The 12,929-nt window shown below is 35.0% G+C and overlaps 1 protein-coding gene across 1 annotated transcript in view; it reads right to left on the reverse strand.

Moving 5' to 3' along the window:
- VPS13B (vacuolar protein sorting 13 homolog B) overlaps positions 1-12,929 on the reverse strand; it is a 429,435-nt gene that overhangs the window by 334,584 nt on the left and 81,922 nt on the right. Inside the window, exon 17 of the mRNA XM_058820123.1 lies at positions 1,527-1,711. Within this exon, the coding sequence (XP_058676106.1) occupies positions 1,527-1,711 (185 nt within the window). The remainder of the gene's footprint in view (positions 1-1,526; positions 1,712-12,929) is intronic.

The raw sequence follows: 12,929 nt of genomic DNA on the forward strand, positions 1-12,929 counted from the left end.
TGTTAAAGTATGTGGAAGCTGACCCTAATTACAAGGATGACTTTCAGGAAGGCATGATATTAAATTGAATACAACAGTATTCAAATGAACACAGGAGGATTACAGAATCAACCAAGCCAAAAATTCAGACAAAAGGATTGACAGCAATCATTTCATAGCCTTGAACACAAAGCTGCCTTCAGTCTAGTTAATGCCAAACACAACTACAGAAGTGTAAAATTTACCAGGTGAAGCGTTAAGCCATGAACAAGAGAAGATCAAAATAACTGCATTATATTGTTCATTTACTTTATTTGAAGTACTTAAAATGTGTGCTCCAGATTTCTATTCTGCAGAGATACTGTTAGCAGAGTTGTTTCACAGTTCATTGCACTGATGGACTGAAACTTGTCAAATAATAGAACAGGTTAGTTTGAAACTGTGCAAACCCTAAGAGCACCTGAAGTGATCAAACAACTGTATTTTCAGATTGCTCTGTGGTGGACTATAAACCTGCTACCTTTACGAGTATCAGGACTTGAAAATAAAATGACACAATCCCATTCTTAGGTGACCCACACAGATTGAAGAAATGAAGACAAAAGTGACTTTCATGAAAGAAGAAAAACCTAATCACTTTAAACACTTATTCCAAGGGTTGCAAAAAAATACAACAGTTCTTTTGTAACATTAGATCAACACAGATTTAACTTCAATAAACAGAAGGAGTGAAAAAGAAAAACGGAAAGAAATGCAGAGCTGAAAGACTTCCAGTGGTCTAATCCACCACTCTGCTTCAAATAATGATTTTCTGCACCTAAATCATTCTCGGAATACATTCTCAAAGAGTGGCAATGCTGGATACTCCAAAATATCTGTTACTCTTGTTATGGGTTTATTTACAACAAATAAACAATAACAGCTCTAAATTATTCTAGCCTGCATAGAAATTTTTAAAAAATCATTTTATGGATTACTTGAAAAGTCTGGCTTCCTCTGTACACTGGTCAAAATCCTTTATTTATTCCCAAAAATCCATGGGTGTTTTACAAAAGGATGACAGATAACGATTTTCATTATGCATGTAATCATCACCAGCACTTGCATATCTTCAGCAATTTCACAACAGTTAAGTAATATTTATTTATGAAATAATGAGAAACATCTGCAGCCCTTCTAAAGAATTCAATGTATGCCCTTGATTAATAAAGCCCTTAATAACCCAGTTTCACCTCTGAATGATCCTAAAGTAACAACATTGTATCATATACGGTTGTAAAAGTGAATGTTTCAGATGAGGGAAGCATGGAAAAATTATCCTGTATGGGAAAATGAAAAGCATCCAGAAATTGGTGCCAAGGAGTGAAGCTGGGTGGCTTAGCTTACATCCTGGATTTTAAATATAAGCTATAAATACCCACACACACAAAAAATTCTGTCTGTTAGCTACTATAAGTAAAAAGCTGGATTTAAAGGATATAGCTGTATGGACACTCACTAGCAGTGCTCTGTACCACAATAAAGAACCAAAACCAACACATATTTACCTGAAGTTTGGAAAACCTCATTCAGTAAAGCTTCATTTGCCACCACTGAACTGACATTTCCAACAGGATGACACCAGCTCTGATAAATAGTTTGAAGCAGAAGGGCTTGAGCTCTAGTTGCTTGGACTGTCAAATTAGGGAGCTCAAAAATGCATTCTGTTAGTGGGACATGAGCTCGCTTGGTCCTGTTTAAAATAAAAGAAAAACAGAAAATCATTACTCTGGCACATAAAAATAACCATTTTAAAACTTAGTCACAGAATAAAGTAGTTAGTTTGTAAGGTTGGAACTGTGTGCTTATTGGATTTCTTAGATTAGACCTGATTCTACTTACTTGAAATGAAACCTAAATAGGAATTGTTACATGATTTAACTTCATATCTCCCTCCAGACAGAAAAAAATAATATACTTTTATCTAATTATCCCTTGACTTGAAAATATTAAATAAAAGCAATTCCATGTGCTCCCACCAAAATAAGAGCTACTCAAAATTATGCAGATACTAAAACAACCTGCTCAAATGTTGAATGTTCCAGATTTTTTTATTTACAAAGCTTACAGTGCATCACTAAATGACATATGGCTAGAGACACCAAAAACATATAGACAATATTCATACATCAAAATACAAACAAGCCCACATTCTGTATTTTGCTAACAGAGCTCATTAAGTGATTCTACAATTTTTTTTCAATGCCTTATCTTTTAATTGGGGAGGAGCAACAGGAGGAGACAGGCATTCAACAGGGCAAAGTAAAGGACATTTGTTTGGAAAATAAATTCCTCTGGGGCAATATAATCCACCATCAACAAGAATGCTTTACAAAAACTATAGCTAAGTCAGTAATTTATTTTTTCTTCTAATTTACACACTATTACCTGAAATCAAGCAACAAGACTGATTTGCTACATTCAACAAAAACTATCAATGTTCTTTAGCTCTCTCAGTTTGAAGCCTTTTCCTGTATCATGTTTTTAACATTATCATTCCTGCCCTAATCACCTCCCACTCCACCACTGAAATGTACTTTTTCTGCTATTTAGCATTATTTTCTCTAATGTCCTACATGGCAGGAGGGTTGGAACTAGATGATCTTTAACGCTGCACCAAATCTTAACCATTCTATGATTCCATGAAATTTAAATACTGATCCACATACTAGCTCATTCTCATTCTGGAGCATCTCCTCCATTAGAAATTTTAGGGACATGTTTAAAGCCCCTTAAAAATAAATAGTAGGTAAATGTTTCGCTGAGAATCAGAGCCTCAAATGAGGCAAAGCTGCTGAAACTGCACACAAAATCCATTGGCCCTGAAGAAAAGCACGCTTTACTAAAATGCCCAGGGACTGAAAATGGCAAGACATGCAGACATTCAATGACTCTCCAGATCAGCAAAATCAAAACCTTCCAAGGAACTCTAAGAAGCAGCCATAACACATCACATCTTCTATCTAGGCCCAAAAGTAGAGAGCAGGAGGCTCCATGAATTAAGAAGCAGGCAATTTATGATGCTCAAATTCTAAAACCTTCAGCAGCATGAAATGACACAAAGTTCTGGTAATAAGGAGTAGAATTCTTGAATATTCTGCATCTGATTGTGAGAGTGGGCCTTCACCAAGACAACTGTGAAGAGAAAAATACTGTATCACTTCTCAGACCAGGATCACTATGCTCCAGATGAAGAAGAGAATTAAAATATTCTGCTGCTAATACTTTTGGCCCATAAGTTGCAGATGTGACTTATGAAGCATGGTTTGGAAATAAGCATTCTGAACATCTGAAGACATCTCTCAACCACTGTGTTTACATGGTGGTACAGCTAAATATAATGTCATCTATTTCAATTTAGACTTGGCCATAAAAGCATTCGCCTCAAGTCCTAAACAGAGCTCCTTCCTTTAATTCCTTGTCAATACCAGCAAACAGCTGGTAAGTGAAAATCATCTTCTCTGGACCAAGAGGAATTAAGCTCAGTGTTAGATACCTACAGTAAAAACAAATATCCACAACTAACACTGTAGTCTAGAACCTTTTAAGGTAAATTGAAATACATCAGCACTTGTAGACACAGCAGACAGATATCCATTCATTCAAGACCTGAGGATTACAAATTTAATGTCTCTGCAGGTCACTGTTTCTGCCCACTGCTTATAAAGGGACAGTATAACACTTCTCAGCTGTGGATGTCTGCACCACAGATCAAAGTGTCACATAAAGCCCATCCACAATAGCCATTGCTCCTCACTATTTTATTATTAAAATAAAAATTGATTCTTATGAAAGAAGATACTCATAAAAGATTTTTCAGAAATTGATGTAAATACAGATGAAGGACAAAGAACAAACAAAAACAGATGTTATAACCTTCTGCAATAGTAATCAGTATTGTTTAGAATGAGGTTTTCCAACCTCATAAAGCTTGGAACCAGGATTACCTGTCTCAAAAATGCTGAGAATGGGGAGGCAACCAGAAACAAGACTGCCTCTGATTTGCAACTCATTTGAAGCTAATGACACAATTATGCTGCCAGCTTCAAATGCCATCTGCAGAAAAAACCACGAATGAAGGAAAAACATTTCATGTTTATATGGAAGAACTCAGCCTTGTGTTTGGTAGTAGAAATTTCTTTCATATGAACACACACCACACTCCACAACCCCCCCTTCAAAAAGAGCAGTCTCCTGTTTGAATAAACCCATCCACCTTTGAAGTCTGAATTTACCTATAGGTACAGCCTTTGGTGCTAGAAAAATCAAAACTCATTAGAGGCCTTTGAAGAACACATCTTGTATTAAACCTTGTTTGGTTGGTCTTTTTTTTTGGATTTTGTTTGTTTTAATAGGAGTCACAAACACCAAACAGCAAGCTAGAACAAAGAAGTTATGTATGACCTGTCAGGGGGAACTCTGCATCTCCCACCACCTCATCTGCTGACAGCCAAGTACACATCTTTCTGGAGTACATGACCAGACCCCATTCCAGGCTCACTTCTATCAACTGCAGCACAGCAGGTCACCAAAAGGGTAAGAAATCTCTGTACAAAACTCCTGAAGCTCTTTCTCTTTCCGTTTGAAGTTTAAACACACCGCAAACCTTTCCTGAAAATGCTGTTCTTATAACAAGTACACAGCGTAGAAAATAACGTATCCAAACATATTTGAATTTAGCTGGTGTAAAAAAATCCATTTAAAAAAGGCATTTTTCTAAACATCAGAAAACTACCTAGTCTGAAAATTAGAACTACTTTAAGGAGAGATGAAACAAAACCTGAAAATAATACTAGTATTAAGTCAAGCACATAAAGAAAGATGCTGCCTGGTTTAAAAAACCAAAACAAGACAAAAAAACCACCAGTAAAGAAAAACACTTGGACTCAGACACCCAAAAGGAATAAAGAACCTGGAACATATTCTGATCATTACTACCACACAAATGCACAACAGGACACATGATCACTGCCTTGTGGATACAATTACATAAAACACGTGTCCCATTCCAGCTCCTCAGATACACAAGAAATGCTCTGTGCAAATGTACACACATATGACTGTAGCCACCCAAAGAAAAGCTGTGGGTACCATGAAAAGCACAGGTAGAGACTACAATTCTGAAATCTTTTCTGATGTTCATCCCAAGTTAGAATTTGAACTTGTTTTCCAAAAATTTCCTAGAGTTCAAATCCAAGCTCAGTAATTTATCAATTCAAGCAAAATAGGTGTGCATGAGTAAAGGAGTATAAAAGGCAAAAAAATGAAAAAGAAAATCCATTCCTGTGAAACAAAATGGTATACACAATAATTAATTTATTTTGAAATTTCATATTATATAGACAGCATAACCAATTTCTTTTACACAACTGAAGTTGGAAAACCAGCTATGCATTTCAGGAAAGCTTTAGCTTGCATTACCCAGAAAGAAATGTAATGCATAGTGACATCAGATTGTTTCCTGGTATTCCTATTTTTCTTAAGTCATGTGGTGTAATCCTTTATTATTTATCTCAGTATGGAAGTGCACTGTTACATTTCTCTTTTCTGGTATTTTTTCCTTTTGTAATCCTTTTACACAACGTTTTCTCTATTTTCCTCCTTATTTCTGAATACTATTTTCAAGATTACAACTAAGTATTTCAGAACAAAGTGTTTAAATATTTCAAAAGATGCATTTCCTAATGTAAAATTGGTAAGGAACCAAGAAGATAGAAAACATTTTTCAGCAAACTTCAGAACGAACATGACTTGACAATAAGTCCATCTAAACACATTTTTATTAACAAATTCATGTATTTCAGAGGGAATCTGAAGAGCTGGGAAAATCACAGCATATAATACAGCAATGCAAAAGATTTTGCTTTAAAAGTCTGACTATTCAGCTAATACATACTACAGCTACTGTACTAACCTATGCTACATTCAAAACTTAAAAGTTTTATATAAAATTGTCCCTTAGGAATAGTAACAGCATATGAATTTTTTTTTAACAATATGCAAATTCTACACTTACTGTACTTTAACAATCCCATAGGAATAAAGTCTTCTGGTCCTTTTCAGATACATTTGGAGGAATGGGAAGTTGAAAACAAATCCTTTTTTATAGAAAAAAAATATCAAGGCGCGGGAAGCATTTTACCATGTGTGCAGCAAATGTTCCTTGAAGGAAATTTTTACTAGACCCAGCTAGTGATGAAAGTACAATTATAATTCAGGATTTATTACAATAGTTCTGAAACACAAATAATGCATTTTAAAGATCTTAAAATGTAAGTTTGCCACCAACCTGCACCTGTTAATATGGAAAATACATCATTAATAAGGTATTGAGCTATATTTAACCAAGTTTTATGACCCAAGAGATATATTCAAGTAATAAGTGAAAATACAAGTACAAATATTTTTTTTCAGTAAACCAAATCAGATCTATGGTTCTATACTGTATCATTAAATTTGCATTAAGCAACTTCATATCAAAACTCTTCACCTTATTAAAAAAGTTGTAGCACATAGTTTGGGTCTAAAAACACTACTTAAACTGCATTTTGGAACTGCAATAACAATAGGAATAATTATTTCTCGAGTCTTTACACTCAAGAGTTAAGATGCAGTTCTGAGCATATGTTCATTTAACTGAACAGGTTAAAAAACTACCAATTCAAACACTCTTCTCTAGGGGAAAATAAATCCTAACTAGCAGGATAGGCTACTCATTAAAGCTGAACTTGGACAAGTTCCAGAATAAATTTAAAGAAATATGAACAAGCAAGTCTTGCTGTGTAGTGGCATGGAGTGAAAATGAATCTGTCCTAATTAAATGATTTTTAAATACTCTTTGGTTGTAGCTAGTTTGCTGACAAACTGTAATACAGACTTGCTGAAATATTTTAATAAATCTGGCGTACCATTAAAGAAAATAGTTTTCTTTGCTATTTTTGAACAAAAACATGAATTGGTCCTTATTATACAGCATGCATAGGCATGAATGTAACCAATCCATGTAAGTTCACAGGCCCGTTATGAAATACTTTCAGTTTGTAGACTTTAGAAACAGCAACTCATTCTTGTAAAATCAACACCTCAGAGTGATTGAAAGAATATAGTGGTGAACAGCTGGATCCAGAGGTTTATACAGAGTCCCCAACTGCAAAGCTGGAACCTGCAAAATGTTTGAAAAAATTTGATTTTTGTTATTACTCATATCCTGTACAGTAAAACACGATTAGTTCATTTTTTCCAAAATAACAAAACTGGTAACCTGCTACTAGAACCTAGCAATTGTGCCTTAGAAGAACCTGAATGTAATTTAAATGCCCAAATAATTTCAGTCAGCATTTGCACACCTTTCCTCTTAGGCAACCAGAAAGTGCATGCTGTTTTTATAACACATGAGCAAATGCTTCATCTACATACCTACAACAATCTGTATTTATACTTAATCTGATGTTTGATATCTAGTTTTCAAAAACAAAAATTTTGATCCTTTTTCTTAACATTTAAGTAACTATGATTATTATTGTAAATGAAACAATGTCTAGCTCCTTAATGACATATATCAAACCTCTAAAGGTACATGTAGGAAGGGAAATGGAAGTATTACTGGTCGAAATGCCAAAATGAAGTCACTACTCACAAAAAAACCCAACCATATCTCATGTCCACATTTACTAACACAATTTTCAGTCTTCAGAGAGCAACTTGCTAGAGGACCAAGTTAATTACTATCAAAAAAACCCCAAACAATTAAACTTGCTTTAGAACACTTCATTCCAAAAACACCTCCAAGACTGATGTCTTCAACTTCTGCTCTTCTACAGTCTTCACTAAAGGCTGCCTGGTATCTGACATCATCTCTGACACAGAGGAATTTTCAGGAGCTGCAGCTGCCTAGGCTGCTGTAGGAAACACGGTTAATCACACAATTTATTACAAGGGAGAGAACAATGAACTTCAATGTTCACCAATTTCTTTTTTTCAGTAAATCCAAACATTAACTTGATATTTCTGAAAATTTTAGATATGGGATTAGAAGAGAAATATGCTATAATTTCAAAATGGACTTCTGTATAAATTTTTTAACATAAATTCTGAAATATAAGTTGTCAGTGATGAAAACATTTTTTAGTGTTCACTCACATGCAAACTTCAAAAAACTCCCACAGATTTCCTTGAAACAATTGTGAAAACAAAACAATACAGTCAGAGTACAAACTTAAATATGGCTTAGAAAATGAACAGAGGCTATCCATTCTCAATTCTCAATACAGTGTGTGTTTTAATGGAACAATAAAATTTAGCTTTATACAGCACAGCAAAAATGAATGCATATTACAAGAACAAAAACTATGAAATAAAAAAATTTCTAAAAGGAAAAAAATCTTGAAAAAAATCCCTTTTAAGCAAAGAATGCACAACTCTGGACATGTCAGAAGCTCTAAACTTGAGTTGCTTTTAAAATAACTATTCATTTTGTATCATCTGGTAATTAAAGTTATGATCATTAGATTAAAAATTATGATTGCTATATGCAAATAATAATACTGGTTTGTAATGCAGCAAGAAGTGAGAAACAGTGACCTGTGCTATGCGACAGCATGAGAAGAAAGTGTGCAAGAAAAAACAGACACCTGAATGTGAAGGTAGGAAAGTTCTAATTTCCCACAACATGATCTGAGCCTTACAAAGCTTCTGATGAGTCTTTCTACCTGTGGATTACATGTTTCAGAAAGCAGTCTATGATTACTTCTAGCTTGGTCATTGGCTATGTGCCTCAAAATGCAACAGATCTGAACTAAAAATCTGTTGATATCAACAAGGGATTGGGAGTTTTCAGTCTTATTTTTAAACACAAGATAAACTAAAGTGGCTGTTGAACATCTTAAACCTGTAGCTGCATTAGAGGAACATTTAGGATGTTCAGATCAAATTCAGCTTACTGACTCATCAATGGGACAGATGCTAGGGATTTGAACTGCCATGAAACCACAAGTCGACATCAGTCACTAATTGTTATTTCTTTCTTTGCAAAAAACTCTTTTTCTAGGCACTAGTTAGTAATTGTCTCCAGAAATAATCAAAGTGACATGATATATATTTTTTAATACATTAAAGAATAAAATTACAAGTTCCCTGCTCTGAGGAGATAACAAGCAGACCTCAGTCTTCTTTATGTGTTTTATGTTTTGATGTGTGTAAACCATATATATTAAGCATAAAGTTATATCTTTAAAGAACTGCATCTTCAGAATTCTACAAGGTATAGGGTGGAGATCTGAAAAAAAAAGGGGAAAAAAAATAAACTTTCATTATGGAATGCCCTCAGTGTGAATTCAGGACCTTTTTTAGTTACTTACACTTTCAACATCCAGTCTTTCTTTACTTCTGCAAGAAGGTCTAACTTTTTTACTTGGATCTAGGAATCCTTCTGTTGTTGATGGTGGGTGTTAGTGGGAACAAGGGAAGGGATTTGACAGCTGCATTATGTTCCATAAAATCCAAATATAAAGACCATGAGAAAAATCAGCATTCATCAGAGGAGCCAAAAATCAAAATATATTACAAACAAAAAGAAGCCAGAAGCAAATCTAGAAAGAAGCAGGGACATTCAATAAGGAAGCACTGGCTTAATGAAGGCAGTGCAAAGGGAATCAATCATGTAAAAAGCAGAGAATTTTTACATCTATATTACAATTGTGTCTTGTATCTTTCCCTGAGAAAAAGATCCTATGAGAAAAATCAGCAATGCCAAACTCAATGCCATCCATCATCACCACTTATCTTGTAGGTAAATGTTAGTTGTGGGTGGGGGAGAAAAAGGAATCAGCAGACCCTTGCCAGTACTGTAACTAAACAGCTGCAGATGAGCAAAACCACCAGAGGTGATCAGGTAAAAGTTGCCAGTGGCCATAAACCTCCAAACCACAAAGACCTGTGTTTACTAAAACAAAGCAAGCATTACTCAGTTTTACAGCTTATATAAACCCAGTACCATTGCTTTGGATACTACAGAGTATCCAATCTCAGGAGCCACCGGGGTGGTTGAGGCTCTGGGGAACAGGCTTCCCACAGTGCAGCCTGCTTTACTGTCCAGGGAAGTAACCCCATCCTCTCCCTTTCCCTCTCCTCTTTCCCCCTTCACACAATCCCAGAAGCAGCAGAAACAGCCATTAAATCAATCCTCTAAATCTGCCACACAGAACCATTTGGTTGCCATTAGCAGGTAAAACAGGGAGCCAGAAGGGCTCAAACATGCCGGTGCTCAGTGAGGAAAACTGCACTGACAAACCCAGTTCAAAGGTCTTTTTGGGAACTAACACAGTTTCAAATTCCTTGCCAAAGATTTAAGAGCTGAACACAACCCCAACTTCAAGTAAACAGCAACAGTAAAAAGATCTCAGTAAAAAAAAAATTGTTCAAAAAGGTAAGTGGGCTATGATTAGGGGGCTTCTGTGACTTTCTTCTACTAAAAACTTGTGTATGTTGTTTATTTTCTTTCATAAATAGATAAAATATTTTGGTGGGGAAAAAAGGACACATTTGCACTGAGAGAAAAAAGGTTACTTGAAATTATGACAATTTTTTTATATCTTGTTAGAGCAGTAAGAAGGTGCATGTCTGCATTAGCAAAACAAAACTAGTATTTGAACAAAATTGTTGCCCTAAATGGACATATCACAAACAAAATACACAAAGCTAAAAAAAAAAAAAGCAGCTGTACTTCTGTAGCTGAATTCTGTCAAATCCAAAAAGGTAAATCACAATGGTTGGGGTTGGAAGAGTGATCCTTTAAATCCAACCTCGCTGCTAAATAAAAGGACTTAACTCTGTCCCTTACAGTACCTCAAAAGCCAATTCCACTATCCTTTAAGAGAAAAGTTACAATATTAAAAAGAAGTTTCTGGAAACAGGCAAGCACAGGGAAAACAGGGAAGTTTTGTTTTTCTGATTACCAGAAAAGCCTTTAATATAGCAAAGGATGGATCAAGAGTGTCTTCAACAGCAAGGACATGAATGGACAAGGTGTGCTAATGGTTCACATGAACACATTGCATAACTGCAGAAAGAGTACAAAGACTTGAAAATTATTATTTTGTGGCCTCATTAAGTATCAACCTCAAAAGAATTTTAAAGGCTATCAAAAGCTATTTAAAGCAAAACATTAAATCTCAGTAAATGTGTAATACTTTGTACTTCAAAGACTACAATTACTGCAAAATCTAAATTTACCATCTTTAAGCATTGACTCTGCCATTACTTTACACCATTCAGTCCTCAAAAATAATACAAGCTTTGAAGCAGATTCTAGGGATCTATTTTTCCTGTGTTCAGTGTTGATCTGTTCACTGTGTCTCGTAACATCTATTTAATTAACTAAAAACTCCACAAGCCCTTGTGAGTCTTCAAGATCATCAAAATTATCACACACAGACATAATTACCATATTGTCAGTAAAACACATCAAAAAGGTATGCTCTTGTATTATATATAAGCACAGCCAAATCCAACATGTATGCAAAATCATGTATGCAAAGATATACAAGTACTTTCAGAGCAACAGACTAAGCCACTGACATTATAAAAGTCTCATTTCCAATTGCTCGTTTAAAATATGGAAGTCAGGTTCTTAATTCTCTCATTCTCCATGGGTATTTCTTTATTATCCAATAAATATTCTAATCATGTTTACCAAATATTTCCTTCTATTCAATTGCTCATTTTGCAATCAACCACTAAACTCAAAGAAAAAACTAGTTAAACAACAGCAAAGAAAAGAATCATTTTGGCTTTTGTTTAAAGAACCACACACACTATAATGAGAAAAATCTGATCAATTGAAAAATGAATCCACGATTTTTGTACTGGTGTCGGAGCTAACAATCCATTACATTTCTTACATTGATGTCAGAAGTATCTTCAACAGGTATAATGATTTCCAAATCTAATAAACAGGTTTTATTCTCATATTTTTCTACTTAAGAGCTTCATATTCCACCTGAACCTGCCTTTACTTGCTTGCTTTTTTTTTGTTTATTCAAATGGCCCTCTAACATTCCCATCGAAAACACACCATACTAAAAAATCTTGTTCATAAACTGGGAGCTGGTGTCCTTTAGAAGATTAAAACATAATAAAAACAGACAATTCTTACCAAATATACAGGCCCAAATGGAGACCCAAATGTTTACATTAATTCAACACTGTACCTCAGTACTCATGCAATGCTATTCCTCAGTATATACACCTGACAGGTTACTTTAACTTCCTTTAAAAGGCATTGCTAAAGAAACAGTACCAAAAATACAAACCTACAAACAACTAGGATAGAAGTGATTGAGGAAAAATGCTGAGAATGCATATTGTTCGTGTGGAAGGAAACAAGCACTCAGCTCAGAACCAAAGAGATTCTGCTCTAATAGAAGGATTATTTCTATGAAAAAGAAAAAGCACCTCTAGGGTCACAGAGGGAACAAGCACAAGGAGAATACAGCAAAGAAATTATACTGGACACAGGACAGTATGTTTCTTCCACCTACAGATGAACACAGATACAGTAAAGATGCTAAGGTATTATGGACAGCTGAACATCCACCTGAGCCTTTATATTTGGGTTATTTGAGTCAAGATAAAAACAGTTTGTTTTTTAATAAACTGTGTGCAGTGACCATTTATCATAGGTACCAGCTTCAACTGGGTGTCACATTAATCTGCTTGTAAGAGAAGGTGCATAATTTAACTCTGGTTTCTGGTACCTCACTTCAGGTGGAAGTGATGCCTACCCCTTGAGAGTGAAGATCTGTAGAGGCAAAAAGAGATATGCTACAGCCTGGCCAGCAACATGACTATGTTACACGAGCTTAATGATGGCAAACATAAAAAGATAAACAAAATCAGTAATTCTATATAGGCAT

This window comes from Ammospiza caudacuta, chromosome 1 (assembly GCF_027887145.1).
Source record: "Ammospiza caudacuta isolate bAmmCau1 chromosome 1, bAmmCau1.pri, whole genome shotgun sequence".
Lineage (NCBI taxonomy): Eukaryota > Metazoa > Chordata > Aves > Passeriformes > Passerellidae > Ammospiza > Ammospiza caudacuta.